Below are 13,606 nucleotides of genomic sequence, written 5' to 3'. Positions count from 1 at the left end.
TAAATAAATGTATTAATTTAAATGAGAAATAAGGCTAGAAGAGGATAAATGAATTAATTAAATAAATAAAGGTTTATTTAATTAATAGAAGAATTAAGCTTAGATAATTAAATAAATAAATATTTATTTAATTAGACTGGACAATTTTGGGTGTCTACAGTATCAATGGGTGCACTAGAGCTATCATGTGATGCAGATGCCATGATAAACGAAGAATTATAAAAAATACCTTCGCAGATTGAAATTTAGGGCTTCGCAATTTGAACTTCGCTTCACACTCCTTCGGTTGCAGAGATACCGCTTTGCGTTCTACACTCCTCCAACAGATGTTTGCTTCAGATCCTTCTTTGGGAATTTGATAAATTCTTTGAATCGCAGTGTAAATCGCTTTCCTTCGCTCGAAAAATGATAAGTGAGAAATGATTTGAAAATTCCTTTTAAACAGGTTCTCCACCTACCATAATAAATGCTCCAATATTAGGGCGTAAACCCTAATTTGCCTTTTACCATTTTCGGTCTTCTACCGACTGACATGTATCTCTTACCGATTAAGGTCTTTTACTAGTGCCAAACGGGGGTTCAAAGTATTTCGCCGTTTGCTCCCCCTAAGGTTTTTTGATGCTTAGTTTGTCGGTTCCATGATTTCCACACTAGGTGCAGAAACTGGTTCTTCTTGCAACACCGCTGGTTTCTTTTTCCAGGTTTTGTTCATATATGCTTGAACAGTTTCAATATCAATCTTTTCTTCCGGAGTGACCAGCATGTCATCCAATATGTTCATTCTTGTTCTGCAGAATCTGGCAATGCGACCCGGTTTGTTGCAATGATAGTAGACCATTCCAGGTGCTCTCCAAGGTCCATTATTCATGTTATAGTTCTTCCTCCTACATGTTGCAGCAGTGTGACCATGATAATGACAAATCAAATAGTTTGCTCTCCATCCAGTTGCCACTTGATAGCCACCGCTTCCTGACTGATGATTTAAAGGTATTAAACCGGTTGTGATTCCGGTTCACAAAAGGTTCTGGACCAACTCCTTGAGTCCTCTGAGGATATCTTCTAGCATTGTTCATAACAGACCTGCATTCAGATGCTCTATGCCCAAACTTGTTGCATGCATAACAATTACCATTGAACTTATTGGATCTAGGTACATTGTTTATAAAGTAAGGGAAATTATTGTAGGCTTTGCTCCTACACACATTGGCAGTATGTCCTTCTTTAAGACAATTAAAGCAAACTGGTTTAAACTTTTGCTTACCTTTATCCTTTGAAGCCGGTTGTTTCTTCGATGCTTCAGCATTTGCACCAGAGGTCTCACCTTCCTCATGACCGGAATAACCAAGTCCATCAGTATTCTTAATAGGTTTGGCCGATTCAAGCTTTTGCTCTAGCTTAACAGTACTCTTGTTGAACTTAGCAAGTATTTCCTTTGACTCAGAGAGTTCTTTGGAACTAGCAGCATTTGTTTCCATCAAGTTTGCATTCTCGGAGATGGCTATGTTTAGTTCTCCTTGCATGTCTTCCTTTTCCACTTTGCTCGCATGGAGTTGAGAGGTTAGGGCACTGATCTCTTGCTTGAGCTTAGAGATTTCATGATCTTTGTCTTTTACCAGATCTTCAGCTTTCCTCTGGTTCTCAAGCTCTTGGCACATTCGAATAGTCAGTCCTTACAACTCTTTTCTCAGGTTGGAATTGGATTCATTCGGCTTTTCTACTTCTTGAATTAGGGCTTCCATGTCCGCTTCATCAGAAGAACTATTTTCAGATAGCTCCATCAATTTTTCAGCATGTTCTCTCCTTTTTGCCTGAGAGGCCTTATATTTGACCATAAGATCATCATAGGCTTGCTCAGATTGAGTGAGCCGATGAGTAAGTTCCCTCACAGTGTATTCCCCCATATCTCTTTCCAAGTGGTTAGACTTATAAAAAGGTTGGCTCTGATACCAATTGATGAATACTAAGAGGGGGGGGTGAATTAGTATGCCAAAAATTACTGTACTTAAACACTTTACTAGTCTAGCAGTAAACCAGTAAAACAGTTTAACACACAAACCGGTTAGCACACATGTAAACCAAATAGCAAATAATGCATTCACCCACAGAAGCACAAACACCATAACACAAGAGATTTTGACGTGGAAACCCAAATGGGAAAAACTATGGTGAGATGAAACTCACAAGTAACTATCTGTAGAATAGGAACCAGACTGGTTAAGGTTAGACCGATTAAGGTCATACAATGTTCTTTACCAGAACAGATCCTGTTAGGAATCTCAATCTCTGTTAGGAGATAAGTCCGATTAAAGACTACCTTGCTAGAGGATTTTAGATCCATAGATGTGAACCACCTTGTTAGAGGATTTACAAAAGGCTTTTTGGGCCTACCCGATTAAGGGCTTCAGACTTGTCGAAGATGTGAGTAATCAACAAGTGAGTGATCTAGGAAATAGCACAAATTACTTGGTTAGATCCTTGATAGCTTGTTTCTAATGCATTCCAGCATTACTTCAGTCTTCAACACATTCACACTCTACCGCTTCTCGCTGACCTGAACTTCTCTTCTATATTCACACTTACAAAAACTCATCAACCACCTTAAACCCTCACAACACCCTAAAACCCTAGACATGATGTCCTTTTAAAGGAATCTGATTTCATGTCGGTCCAATAGGATTACAATACAATTTTCTAGGTTCAATGCATCTAGACATATTTGGTAACACGACACAAAAAGCACCGCCAAAGTGTCGGCACCGCTAAACAATCAATGAGGTAAGTCATCACAAAATGTCGGTTGGTAACTCATCACAGAGTATTACCGGTTCATACAAAATATCGGTTTAAGCAAAATACTGGTTGTCAGTTTGACAAAATGAAGATTGGGAAATATGAGTTGTGCCACTTCATTCCTTCGTACTGCTTGAGATCCTCGAATTGCTTGGGGTATTCATACCGCTTCAGATCAGTAAACACTTTCTGCAAAACACCGATAGTCTAAAGACTATAATACATCATACTGGTTGGAACGAATACCGGTTGAGCTTTAACTCATACATACAAAAAGCGATCTCAAATCAAGTGTGTGTCCATCAATGACAATCACAACATCAATCATCAAAAATGCCAACAAAGGGAAAAACCACGGTGGGAAGCCTACCCATAGTCAGATAATACTTCTGTAGTAAGTATGTGATTACAATATGATGGGCCTGCACATGCAGAAAAACCAATAGCCTAGAGCGCACTGCTCATTGCAAAAAGAAGCCTCACTGACTACATAAACATCGGACTACAATCCGGAAAGAAGAGTGAACTGCAAGTATATCATCTCCTATGTCTGAGTACAATTCCAGTTAAGCTCAATACCGGAGGCCTTAAACCTCTTACAAACCCAATTCAATCACCTATGATCGACCAAACCTTCTGTATATGATTATAACATTATCCGCACACAGATCATCCCATAACCTTGATCTATCAACCTATCAACCTATATGATCTACAAAGAGATCTTACATCATATTTATACCAACTCGGGACCTAAACAATTAGGTCGGCCACCTAAAAGATAATACAATAAATTCATAACATAAACCCATAAACCAATGATCAACCAAGTCGGCTTAGGCCGAAAACAATGTAAACCAATCATTGAATCCTGCTAATAACGCATCAAGAACATCCTCCAACACGTTACAAAAACTGGTCCATAACCTAGATAACACCGGACCCAAAATAGGTTTCTATAAACCAAATCCAACACCACCGATGAACTGGAACACGAACAAGATAACCAACAACATCCTGAAAGCCATCTAGAAGCCGCACCAAGACCACTTATCACGTGCATCAAAAGACCTTCAACAAAGCTCTGCCAGTAAAACCCTTACCAGTGACCCAAAGGCTTAATGATAGCTCCCGAGTCATCAAATCCTGAACCAACTGATCGTTATACATATCTGAATAGCATGAATGATAGATCCAAATCAATTCCTTAAACCGAAGCATATCGGATCCTACCAGATCAATATCATAAACAACCACTCTACCGGAACCAATCGAAAACCAGTAAACAACCAAAACAACCGGTGTTGCCATCAATGACAAAACATCAATGCAACACATAATCAATTCCAAATTGCCAACACTTTGGTTGTCCTTCAAGCATCACAAATGATCAAGACAAGCTTTTTCTTAATAAAACAACTGTAGAACTCTTAAATAATCTTATGGCCTCACATAATAGAAGTAGCCATACTATCCACATGTAAATGGAGCCAACAAAACATTCAAAAAATATTAAGCACCACATTAGCTAAAATTTGCAATGGAAACACCATATGCAAATATCTAAAATACTAGCTATGTTATGAGATTATAAAACTACTTACAAAAGATTGACAAAATTATGTCCTTTTCAAATAGTACATTGACTAGATGTCAATTTATATATACAACATATGTGGTCCCAAATTTAAGGTTGGCAATAACATTGCGATTTAGTGAGGATGAATCCATTAAGGAGAGAATGATGAAGTTAGAGAAACTTGATGATAATAGGTTAATGAATGCATAAAAAATAAATCTCTCTAAATTGGCGACACAATCCTACTATGCAATAGTATATTTAAAAATCAATAAAATTAAATATGTAATAATTTTTTTTTTTTTGATCGATAATTGGCCGAAGCCTAAATAACTTTTGACTGGAGCTATGAACCAGTGGGGACACAGTAGGGGGCCCCATCCCCATTACATATCTTTGAATTAATTAAAGATGTAATGATTAATGCCATGCAAAATTGAAGATATATCATCATCAAGAGCGGTAAAATTGAGAAAATTACAAAATATCTTTTGATGAATATGTTAAAAGATCAAAGTTAAAGCATTGTTATGTGAGGAATTGAGGTTCAATCCAAATTGAAGATGATGTGGATAAAAGTATCTTGCATAATATGTATCATACTTGTATCATAACATGTATAACACCCAAGTTTTAGTTTCACATCTTGATGTTTAACCATCAAATTACAAACAAAACACAATGACTATTTGAAGGGAAGAAGTAGTTGACCTTAATTAATTAAAAAAACTACCATTCCAAGATTATATAAAGACACACAATGAATAGAAAAAATTACAAAATATATTAAGTGTTTACACACACTAAATTGAGTTGTGAACTAAAGGAGAGCTGAGAAGTGTTTAAAAGTTGAGATATCTAGAGTAATAGACTATGAGGGAAAATGAAAAGGGTCATGCTAAGTGGGTATTATGGTTTCATGGAACAAAACCTAAAATTAAAAGTGATAAAAGAGAATTCTGTTGAAAACTTTTTTAAAAGGAAATAAGATTCAGATATAAAAAACCAAAAAACGTATTTTATAAACTTAACTTTATATCCAAAAATACTCTGCTAACTTCATAAACTCATACCTACTATCTTCTAGTCTATTTCTATACTGCATAATATATTTATATTCTTCCTGCCCATTCCTACTGAAATGTTTCCTTCTTAATTAAACTAATAATATGTGCACAGACGTTTTGAGTTACTGTTGGCAACCAGGCAAGTAAATATACGCACTGGTTAACCAATATAGTCGTGGACTCCGTATTACCATGGAATTACAAGGACTAAAAGACACAATACTTTGGGCCTCGATATTCCCGACATAACTGCAACCAAGATAAATCTCCAGAGCATCCGAAATTATTTTTATTAAGATAGTAAATTAAATAAAATCAATGTTGCTTCTATTTCAGCATGGATGTAGATAAACCATCATAAAATATTGAATTTTACTTAGTGTTCTAGCTATATGATTGTTGTTACATAAGCAGGTTTTGCTAGGGTTATTATAGTCCTGTTGTTGTGACCTACAAGAAATGGCGATGGCAGGCCCGTGCGTGGCTAACAGAATGAACATGAAGTGCAAAACTAATTCTATGGTTAAATCCCCAAATTTAGTTGCATACAAACATTTGTTGCGTAGTCAGAAACCTGAGTTTTATTGCTCTGCAAGTCCTGTCAACATTGTTCACCGAATTTCTCTCAGATTGGGAGGTAAAACGTACAGAACAGCTATCAGAGCTACTTCAGTTGACAATGAAGATTCTTCTGAGGTATCTATTAATTTCATTTGTCACTCATAATTTGGTTTTGACCGTCGATTTTTTTCACTTTGTTTACTAACCGTTAGGTAATTCAATTAAAAGATATGGACAGTCTTCCTATTTCAAATTAAAGCGTATAGTAGTTGTTCTCTCTGCTTGACATTTTGATATATGTTAATATGTTGGATGAAGGTTCTGAATCTTACTATATGTTTAAGTTAGAAAAGCATAGGGCTAGAAAATTATATTATTATTCAATTTTTGATTTAGGAGTTGTTTGTTCACATATCCAATTGCAATATTCTTCTGAGAGCGGCTGCGTAGGTTTGATTAATGTTCCAACATTGGTGTCTCTCTACCGGATACATCATGATTCAAAGGAGTAAAATTTGGAGACATCTTTCCATTTAGAAATATAAGAATATGGTAGTAAAGGTTTTTTTTGGAGAAAATATACAAATTAAACAACCTTGTGGTGTATTTTATAATTATTTAATAAATTGATTGCTATATTTTTCTAAATTTGGTAATTAGCCTAAATAATATTGAAAGTTTTGATTGGCAAAAAATAGCACATAAGAATTTAACTGGCGAAGAGTTTGCAATTTTAAATGATCAGATTAGCTCATAAAACTATGCACTGTTTCTCTCTCATTCTTTGGTCTTAGCATGACTGAAAAATTGTGTGAATTCAGGGTTGCGTTTCACAGAAGCGGGTCAAAACTAGTTAATGTTATTACACCGCAAAATTGTTTTCAGAACCACACTTCTCCTGTTGCAGCAAAGAAATACATCTCCTCATTGTACTTGTGATTCATGTGTACAATGATTCATGTGGTATCAGTTTTTGTGTTTGTTTAAAGTTTTGGATGTTTTCAGTTAACAATAAAGCCCACTGGTTCTGTTGTAGGATTCCCTATCATATGCCTTTCATAGATATCATTGTTTGGAAAGTTTTCCAGGTTCAAGTGGAAGGAAGGTTTCTAAGCTTTGTGATTTCAGATTAAGTTCAGAGGTTTGAAATCATTGAACATAATACTATAATTTTTACTGAAAATAATTAATAAACCAGATTATAGTCAATATGATAATCATTATAAATTACTGGAAATAAATATTCTTGATCATAACATTCCAAAATTTAAGATACATATGAAACATAAAAATGGAAGCATTGATTTCTTTACACGCTTGGAATCACCCTAGCAATGTGTTATCACATCACCATTGCAAAATTTAGGGTTTTCGTGCTTGATTAGGGTTTAAATCGCCAAATCCTCTAAAAAACCTAAGTCTTATGTTTTAAAACCGGTTCTGCGTTATAATCTTTCATTGGCAGAAAACAACTGGTTCCTGATAATCTTAGTTACAACTTAAGCCTTATGCGTTGTTGAGTTGACCGACCCCTTTCCCTAATGATCCTTATAGTTTACTGGTCACTTAAAGTTTTTTAAATATGCTTTAAGCTGTTAGCCGTCCTTGCTAGGTCCATGAGGTGGTCTCTACCCCATCTGAGTTGGTGTTATCTTATTTGTTTCACAGTTTCGCTTAAGCTTTTTCCCGTAAGTGCAAAACTGTGATGTGTTTACATGTATGCCATGGCCTCCCAATCAGCAATTTCAAAGTTGTAAAATTGCGATATCAGTCCATGTGTCGCTTGGAACCTATTGTGTTTTGGATCGCAACTAACATTTGTTTTGTAGAAATGGTGGTGGGACTTGTTTTTATAGTCACGAAAGTGTGCTATTGGTCGGTAATGTGTCATCATCTATGTTGGAGTACGATGACCATTCATTGATGCCACGGTTTCGCATGTCAGAGTTATCATTCTTTGTGCACGCAAAACTGTTGTGGGGTCTGTGCCCTTTGGCCTTTGAAGACATAGGTGGGGTCCGTTGATGTGTTTTTATGCACTATGCAACACATAATAAAATACTAGAGGCACTCTATCCTCTCTTGATCAATATCTTCTCGGATGCTAAATTATGTGATCAACCGAGATGATTCCAAGGTTTCTATTGTCAACTCTTGACGTGTAGATAGCTCAATTGGTTGTGATGTGATATTGCTGGAATCACAACGGGACTTACATTTATACTTGAATGTTGCTGGAACATGAAGACTTACTTGATTTGGAAAACAAACAGCAAAAGGAATTAATGGTTGAGAAACTAATCTAATCCTAAGAATGTAGGATTTGGTTGTTGATTAGGTGCGACCAAACCAAGCTTTGTTTCACCATCAAGGAACAACTACACAAAACTGGTGCAATCTCCTAAGGATAACGAATGATTTTCATATCACCAATGCACATCAACCACACGAACAATGAGCATGAAGTAATAGAAGTTAAGCTTTCACACAAGTTCAGTTGACTACGCATTGCAATTTGCAATCAAAAAATTACAAGTAGTACGAACATTAGGTACACCATTCATCAACAATGATATTTTCCATTCATCTAACCAACTTTAAAGCAAATGAGGAGTAGAGACCTTGCAATATATTGAATTAACATAGAGAATTCACCATAGCTTAAATGAAAACAATATGCCTCTTACAACAAGATCCTGGCAACAATCTTTGCCTCCTCCTATTATAACTTCTAATTCCTAATTGTCGTCTATTCTCCTATCTTCTATTACTCTCCTCTTGCTAACCTTTACAAATAAGAGATCTGAGCCTTTTATAGATAGCTCTTTACAATGAATGGCTCAAAGTGATTCACAATCAATGGCCAAGATTCAACAATAAAACCGTAATTAGGGTTTGTAACAACAACTCCCTTTTGGCCAATGAGAAAATTACATTTAGGTCCAATATCGAATGTGAACCAATAGAAAATGAGGTTTGGTATTTCGAAGTTTGTGCCTCCATGGGTGAGTCAGATGTATTGTATTTGGACATCTTGACTTGGAACCCGCCAATTGGTTGATTGATGACAAGGATGCCACCTTAGCTTGCATTGTAGACTTGATATTTCACCACAGGCAAGTTTGATGTGGAGCAACATTTCCTGATATTCAACATCTCCTAAGCTTGGTGTGATGACGATGAAGGCATCATCATGATTAAGCTTTCTAGCTTTGAATTCTTGAGGTTGTAGAATTATCTCCATGGGGTGATTATACCCTTGAGGTTATGTTGCTCAAGTTTCTATCTTGTCATTGATCCCCCTTGCTATTACTTAACTTCTTCACGTTGTTGGAGTATTCCTCATGCTATAATGTTTTGATCCTTGCAATCCAACATTCCCATTCATGTTATGTGAAACGATACCAACAATAATATTACTAATTCATATAAGATTGTTCCACAAATAGTTCCTTTCATCCCTCAATGTCGATTCCACATTCTTTATCACTCAACACTTTGTTTGAAGACTGATTTTCTGATATAAATTCACATTCTTCTGCTAAAGCTCACTTCTGATCTGCAATAATTTACTTCTGCTCTGTCTCTTATTCACTTGTTCCAAGTCTGATTCTGCTCCCTGGTTGCTGGCTTCTGCTTTGTATTGTTGTGAATTCGCTTCTCTGCTCATTCAAATATGCTCTCTGCTGTAGCTCGCCTTAAATGCCTGAGACCGCAGGTCTGCTGATGAAATTCGCTCAGGTTTAGTTGATTTTGCCTTAGTGAAGTCCTTTTGTAGTTGAACTCTGGCCTCACATCCTTATGCTTCCCTCCCTTAGTCACCTGTGAAACAAACAGAAAATGCAATTAAACACACTTGATATTCCCCTCTAAGTATTCTAACTTCTCTGATCGTGTGATATTTCAGGTCTGATGAGACTCTGATTAAGTTCTGATTTCTAAATTTTGCTTCTAATTTGAACTGCTCCCTTGCTGGTATGCATTTTCAATTAGGCCTGGAAAGAAAAATTATTATAAATCAAAGGAACGATAAAAATCAAGTGTAAAATGTATGTTGTATCAAGGCCTGAGTCTGATTTCAATGTCACATGTCTCATTTAGGTCTGGCCTCATGTTTAAATCTTCTTTATGCTCTCACTAAGGTCTGCACGCCTTGCTTAGGTCAAGACCCATCCATCAACACATTGTGTTTGAGGTCCATGTGTTAGGCTTCAAGTTGACCTATTCCCTTTACACGCTTCATTTCATACTCATCTTTAAGCACCCCATGTTTTGGTTCACACTTTTCAGCTTGTGACTCATATGTTTTACCTCTTTGCTTGGGTGGCTCTTCATTCTACATGTTTCATCTAGGTCTGCCCTATCCCCATGTGCCTACCTTGCCTTTCAACATGCCTTGTTTAAAGATAGGACCACACGTTTTGATGTTTTATGTGTTAGGATTTGAGTCCACATGCTTTGTTCAGACCAAAGTTCCCAGACTCGGACTCCGCTCGGACTCGGCAACGACTCGGCAATGACTTGGCAAAATAAAAAAAACCCTTGAAATTTAGAGATTTTTGCTATGGACTCCTTGATGCTCTCAATGCAAGCCTATGGCCTCCCCAATGTGATTTGTGGTCCCCTTGATGCTCTTCTTCCCTGCTGGTTGCAAACCTATGGCCTCTTGTTTTCCTTCCTCTCTCTCTCTTTTCCTCTCTTCTTCTCACAACTAGCAATTAGAAGACCTTTTAGGGTTAAATGAAAAAGAAATACAAAAAAAAAAAGTCAAAAAACACTTATTTTTTTTGTTTTTTGCAAGTCAAAACGTGACCTGCCGCGGCGTGAGTCCTGGAGCTCGGGCTCGGCGAGTTTGTCCATAACTCGCCTAACTCGCGAGTCATGCGAGTTATGCGAAAAACTCACCAAGTCCGAGTCACGAGCTACCAAAACTCGCCGAGCTTCACTCGACTCGCCAACTCGGGAAACTCGCCTGACTCGCGGCGAGTTTTGATACTCTGGTTCAGACCCACTTCCATTTTGTTGCCTTAACATGCTTTGATTTAGGTCAAATCTTTAGCATTTAGGTCCACCTTTATATTTGAGCCTACACATTTGATTTAGACCTATATTTAAGGGCACAAGTTTGGTTTAGGTGTAGCCCTATGCCACATGTTTGATGATTGATTACCCCTATATTTAAGGGCACACGTTTCATGTTCAAGTCCACACTCCTTGTTTGGGTCAAGACTTAACACCAATACGTTTCCTTTTGATCTTTCTTAACTCCATTTTGTTCTTTGGGTCCACACATTTCACCTTGAGTCTAAACCTAGCCACCTTTACCACACCCCTCAAATTAGGGCCTCTTTAATGCATTCTAGGCCTTCATGCTTGATTTTAGGCCTGCCCCTTTCACATGCCTCTCCACTTAATGTCTTAGGTCGGGGATTGGGCTACACGTTTCACTTTGCTCAAGCTGTTTACACGTTTTAATTTCTAGGCCAGGACCTAAATTTAGGTTCACACGTTTTGCATAGGCTTGCCCTATTTGCTTGGGGGGATTTTGTATCCTTATTTTCATAAGATAGGGCGCAGTTTTCTCTCTTGATTGCACAACCTTGGCGCAAATCTTGTGTTCATTTGCACAACCTGGTTAGGCGGCATTTAACCTTTCATTTGCACAACCTTCCATGCTTTGGTGGCATTTTGTGGATTAATTGCACAAAGATGGCGGGATTTTGGGGCTCATTTGCACTAAGTTGAGCGACTTTTGATGCTCCACTTGCACAAGTTGATTTTGCTTGATCGACATTTTCCCTTTCATTTGCACAAGGATGGCAGCATTTTGCTGCTCATTTGCACAACACAAGGCTGGCAGCATTTGAGGCCTGTTTGCACAACCTTGGTGGCATTTCTTGCTCCATTTGCACAAAGTAGGGCGGAATGTCCCATTGCAATTGCACAAAATGCTCATCACTTCATCCTTTTCTTCGCATAAATCCTTCGTCCAAGAGCTTATGTTGATGTTTTTCTTGATTACAACCCCTCTTTCTTGGGCGAAATTCTTGCCCCCATTTGCACAAATTTGGTCTTGGTGAGCAAACACTCAAAGGACGCATGCCTTAGGCAAAAATTAACTTAGTCAAAATTTTCATATCCACCCAAATTCATCAATTTTGATCGCCTACTAGCATTGTCTTTTGATCATTTCATGGTTCTTGCCTCTCTAGCATGGGTGCATTTCTAGGGTCCTGTTGATCAGTGTTTCATGACCACACCAACATAGAATAAAGTTTCCAACGGTCACTCTATCCTTTCTTGATCAAAATCCCATGTATACTAAGATTGCAAGAAGATCATACAATGATTCCAAGGTTCCAACTATGTACTTGCGACTTTATGATGGATATAGGCTCGTTTGTTTTGATGTTGCTGGTAGTCCAAGGGGACTTATACACAATGAAGAAGACTTAAACAAATTTGAAACTCCAAGGAGACTTTGCGAATGATTTGGCAACTGATAGCTCTTTTTTGGGACTTTCTTGATGAGTAATGTAGAAAGTAAATAGGAGAGGGTTTAGGGAGATTCTAATCTAAATCTAGGAACTCAACAGATAACAAAGACTTAGGTGAGATCAACCACACTTTGCTTCGCCACTTTCAAACAACTACACAAAGGAGGTGCAATCTTCAAAGGTTGTGCTTGTAAGATTTTGAATCATCTATGAACACCATCAGAGAACAACATTCATTTGATAATCCAAGTTAAGAACACACAAATAAAAGCTTAGTCCAACCTTACACTGTTGATAGAAATCATCTATCTGCAAAAGGTATGAGCAAGTGATCTCACCATAAAGTAATGCAATCTATTTCATTCATCTAAGTACCTGAAGCAAATCTAATCTAAGTTAGGAAGATGAAACCATGCCAGTTTTAAAATAACACAAGTGAACACCAAAAGCCAATAAACTTATACGAACAATCTCATACAATTCTCCAGTGAACCCCTTTTATAGGCCTCCAAAAGGACATGGACGGCCTAGATTATATTCAAATCAATGGCTAAGACTCACCATGCAAAACCCTAGTGAGGGTTTGGCTAAAGATTCCGCAAAATAGGATGCTAAATAATGGGGATAGCTATTAATGAAGAATCTCGATCACTACCTATTAATTACCTTTTGCTCTAAAAAGGGTGTCCATGATGTATTAAATGCCCATTACATTTCAAATCGCCCACTATGCACTAATGACCCACTAACTCCTCAACATGGCAGCCGTCATGCATTGAATGAACTACCAGCTTGTCAAAAACGTCCCACAACAATAAATGACCCATCATTCAATCAATAGATTCTTGTCTAAAATTGGATGACCATTATCTCTTTCATTGAAGGCGAATGCGACGAATCTGGTCACGATAACTTCCAGCTCTCCTACGTAGACACTTGGCATAGTCTCTAGTTTGAATTCCAGCATTGAAGTGTCCTCTTCACACTTGGAGAAAAACTTCTCCCATCTTGATGCCGCCTCTTGAGTCCTGTGCATTGTATTGGAGAACAAGGAAACATTTTTCAAATGTTCCTTTGAGAAGGATTCAATGAAGAAGAATTCATGTAACCTA

General features: G+C 37.4%; 1 protein-coding gene across 1 annotated transcript in view; it reads left to right on the top strand.

The window, feature by feature from the left end:
* Nucleotides 1-5,421: 5,421 nt before the first annotated feature.
* Nucleotides 5,422-13,606, top strand: part of LOC131068653 (sodium/proton antiporter 2) — a 158,069-nt gene continuing 149,884 nt past the window's right edge. The window contains exon 1 of the mRNA XM_058003889.2: nt 5,422-6,132. Coding sequence (XP_057859872.2) covers nt 5,896-6,132 — 237 coding nt within the window. The 5' untranslated portion in view covers nt 5,422-5,895. The remainder of the gene's footprint in view (nt 6,133-13,606) is intronic.

Source organism: Cryptomeria japonica, chromosome 6, assembly GCF_030272615.1.
Source record: "Cryptomeria japonica chromosome 6, Sugi_1.0, whole genome shotgun sequence".
Classification (NCBI taxonomy): Eukaryota; Viridiplantae; Streptophyta; class Pinopsida; order Cupressales; family Cupressaceae; genus Cryptomeria; species Cryptomeria japonica.
This window is presented reverse-complemented; position numbering and strand designations above follow the sequence as displayed.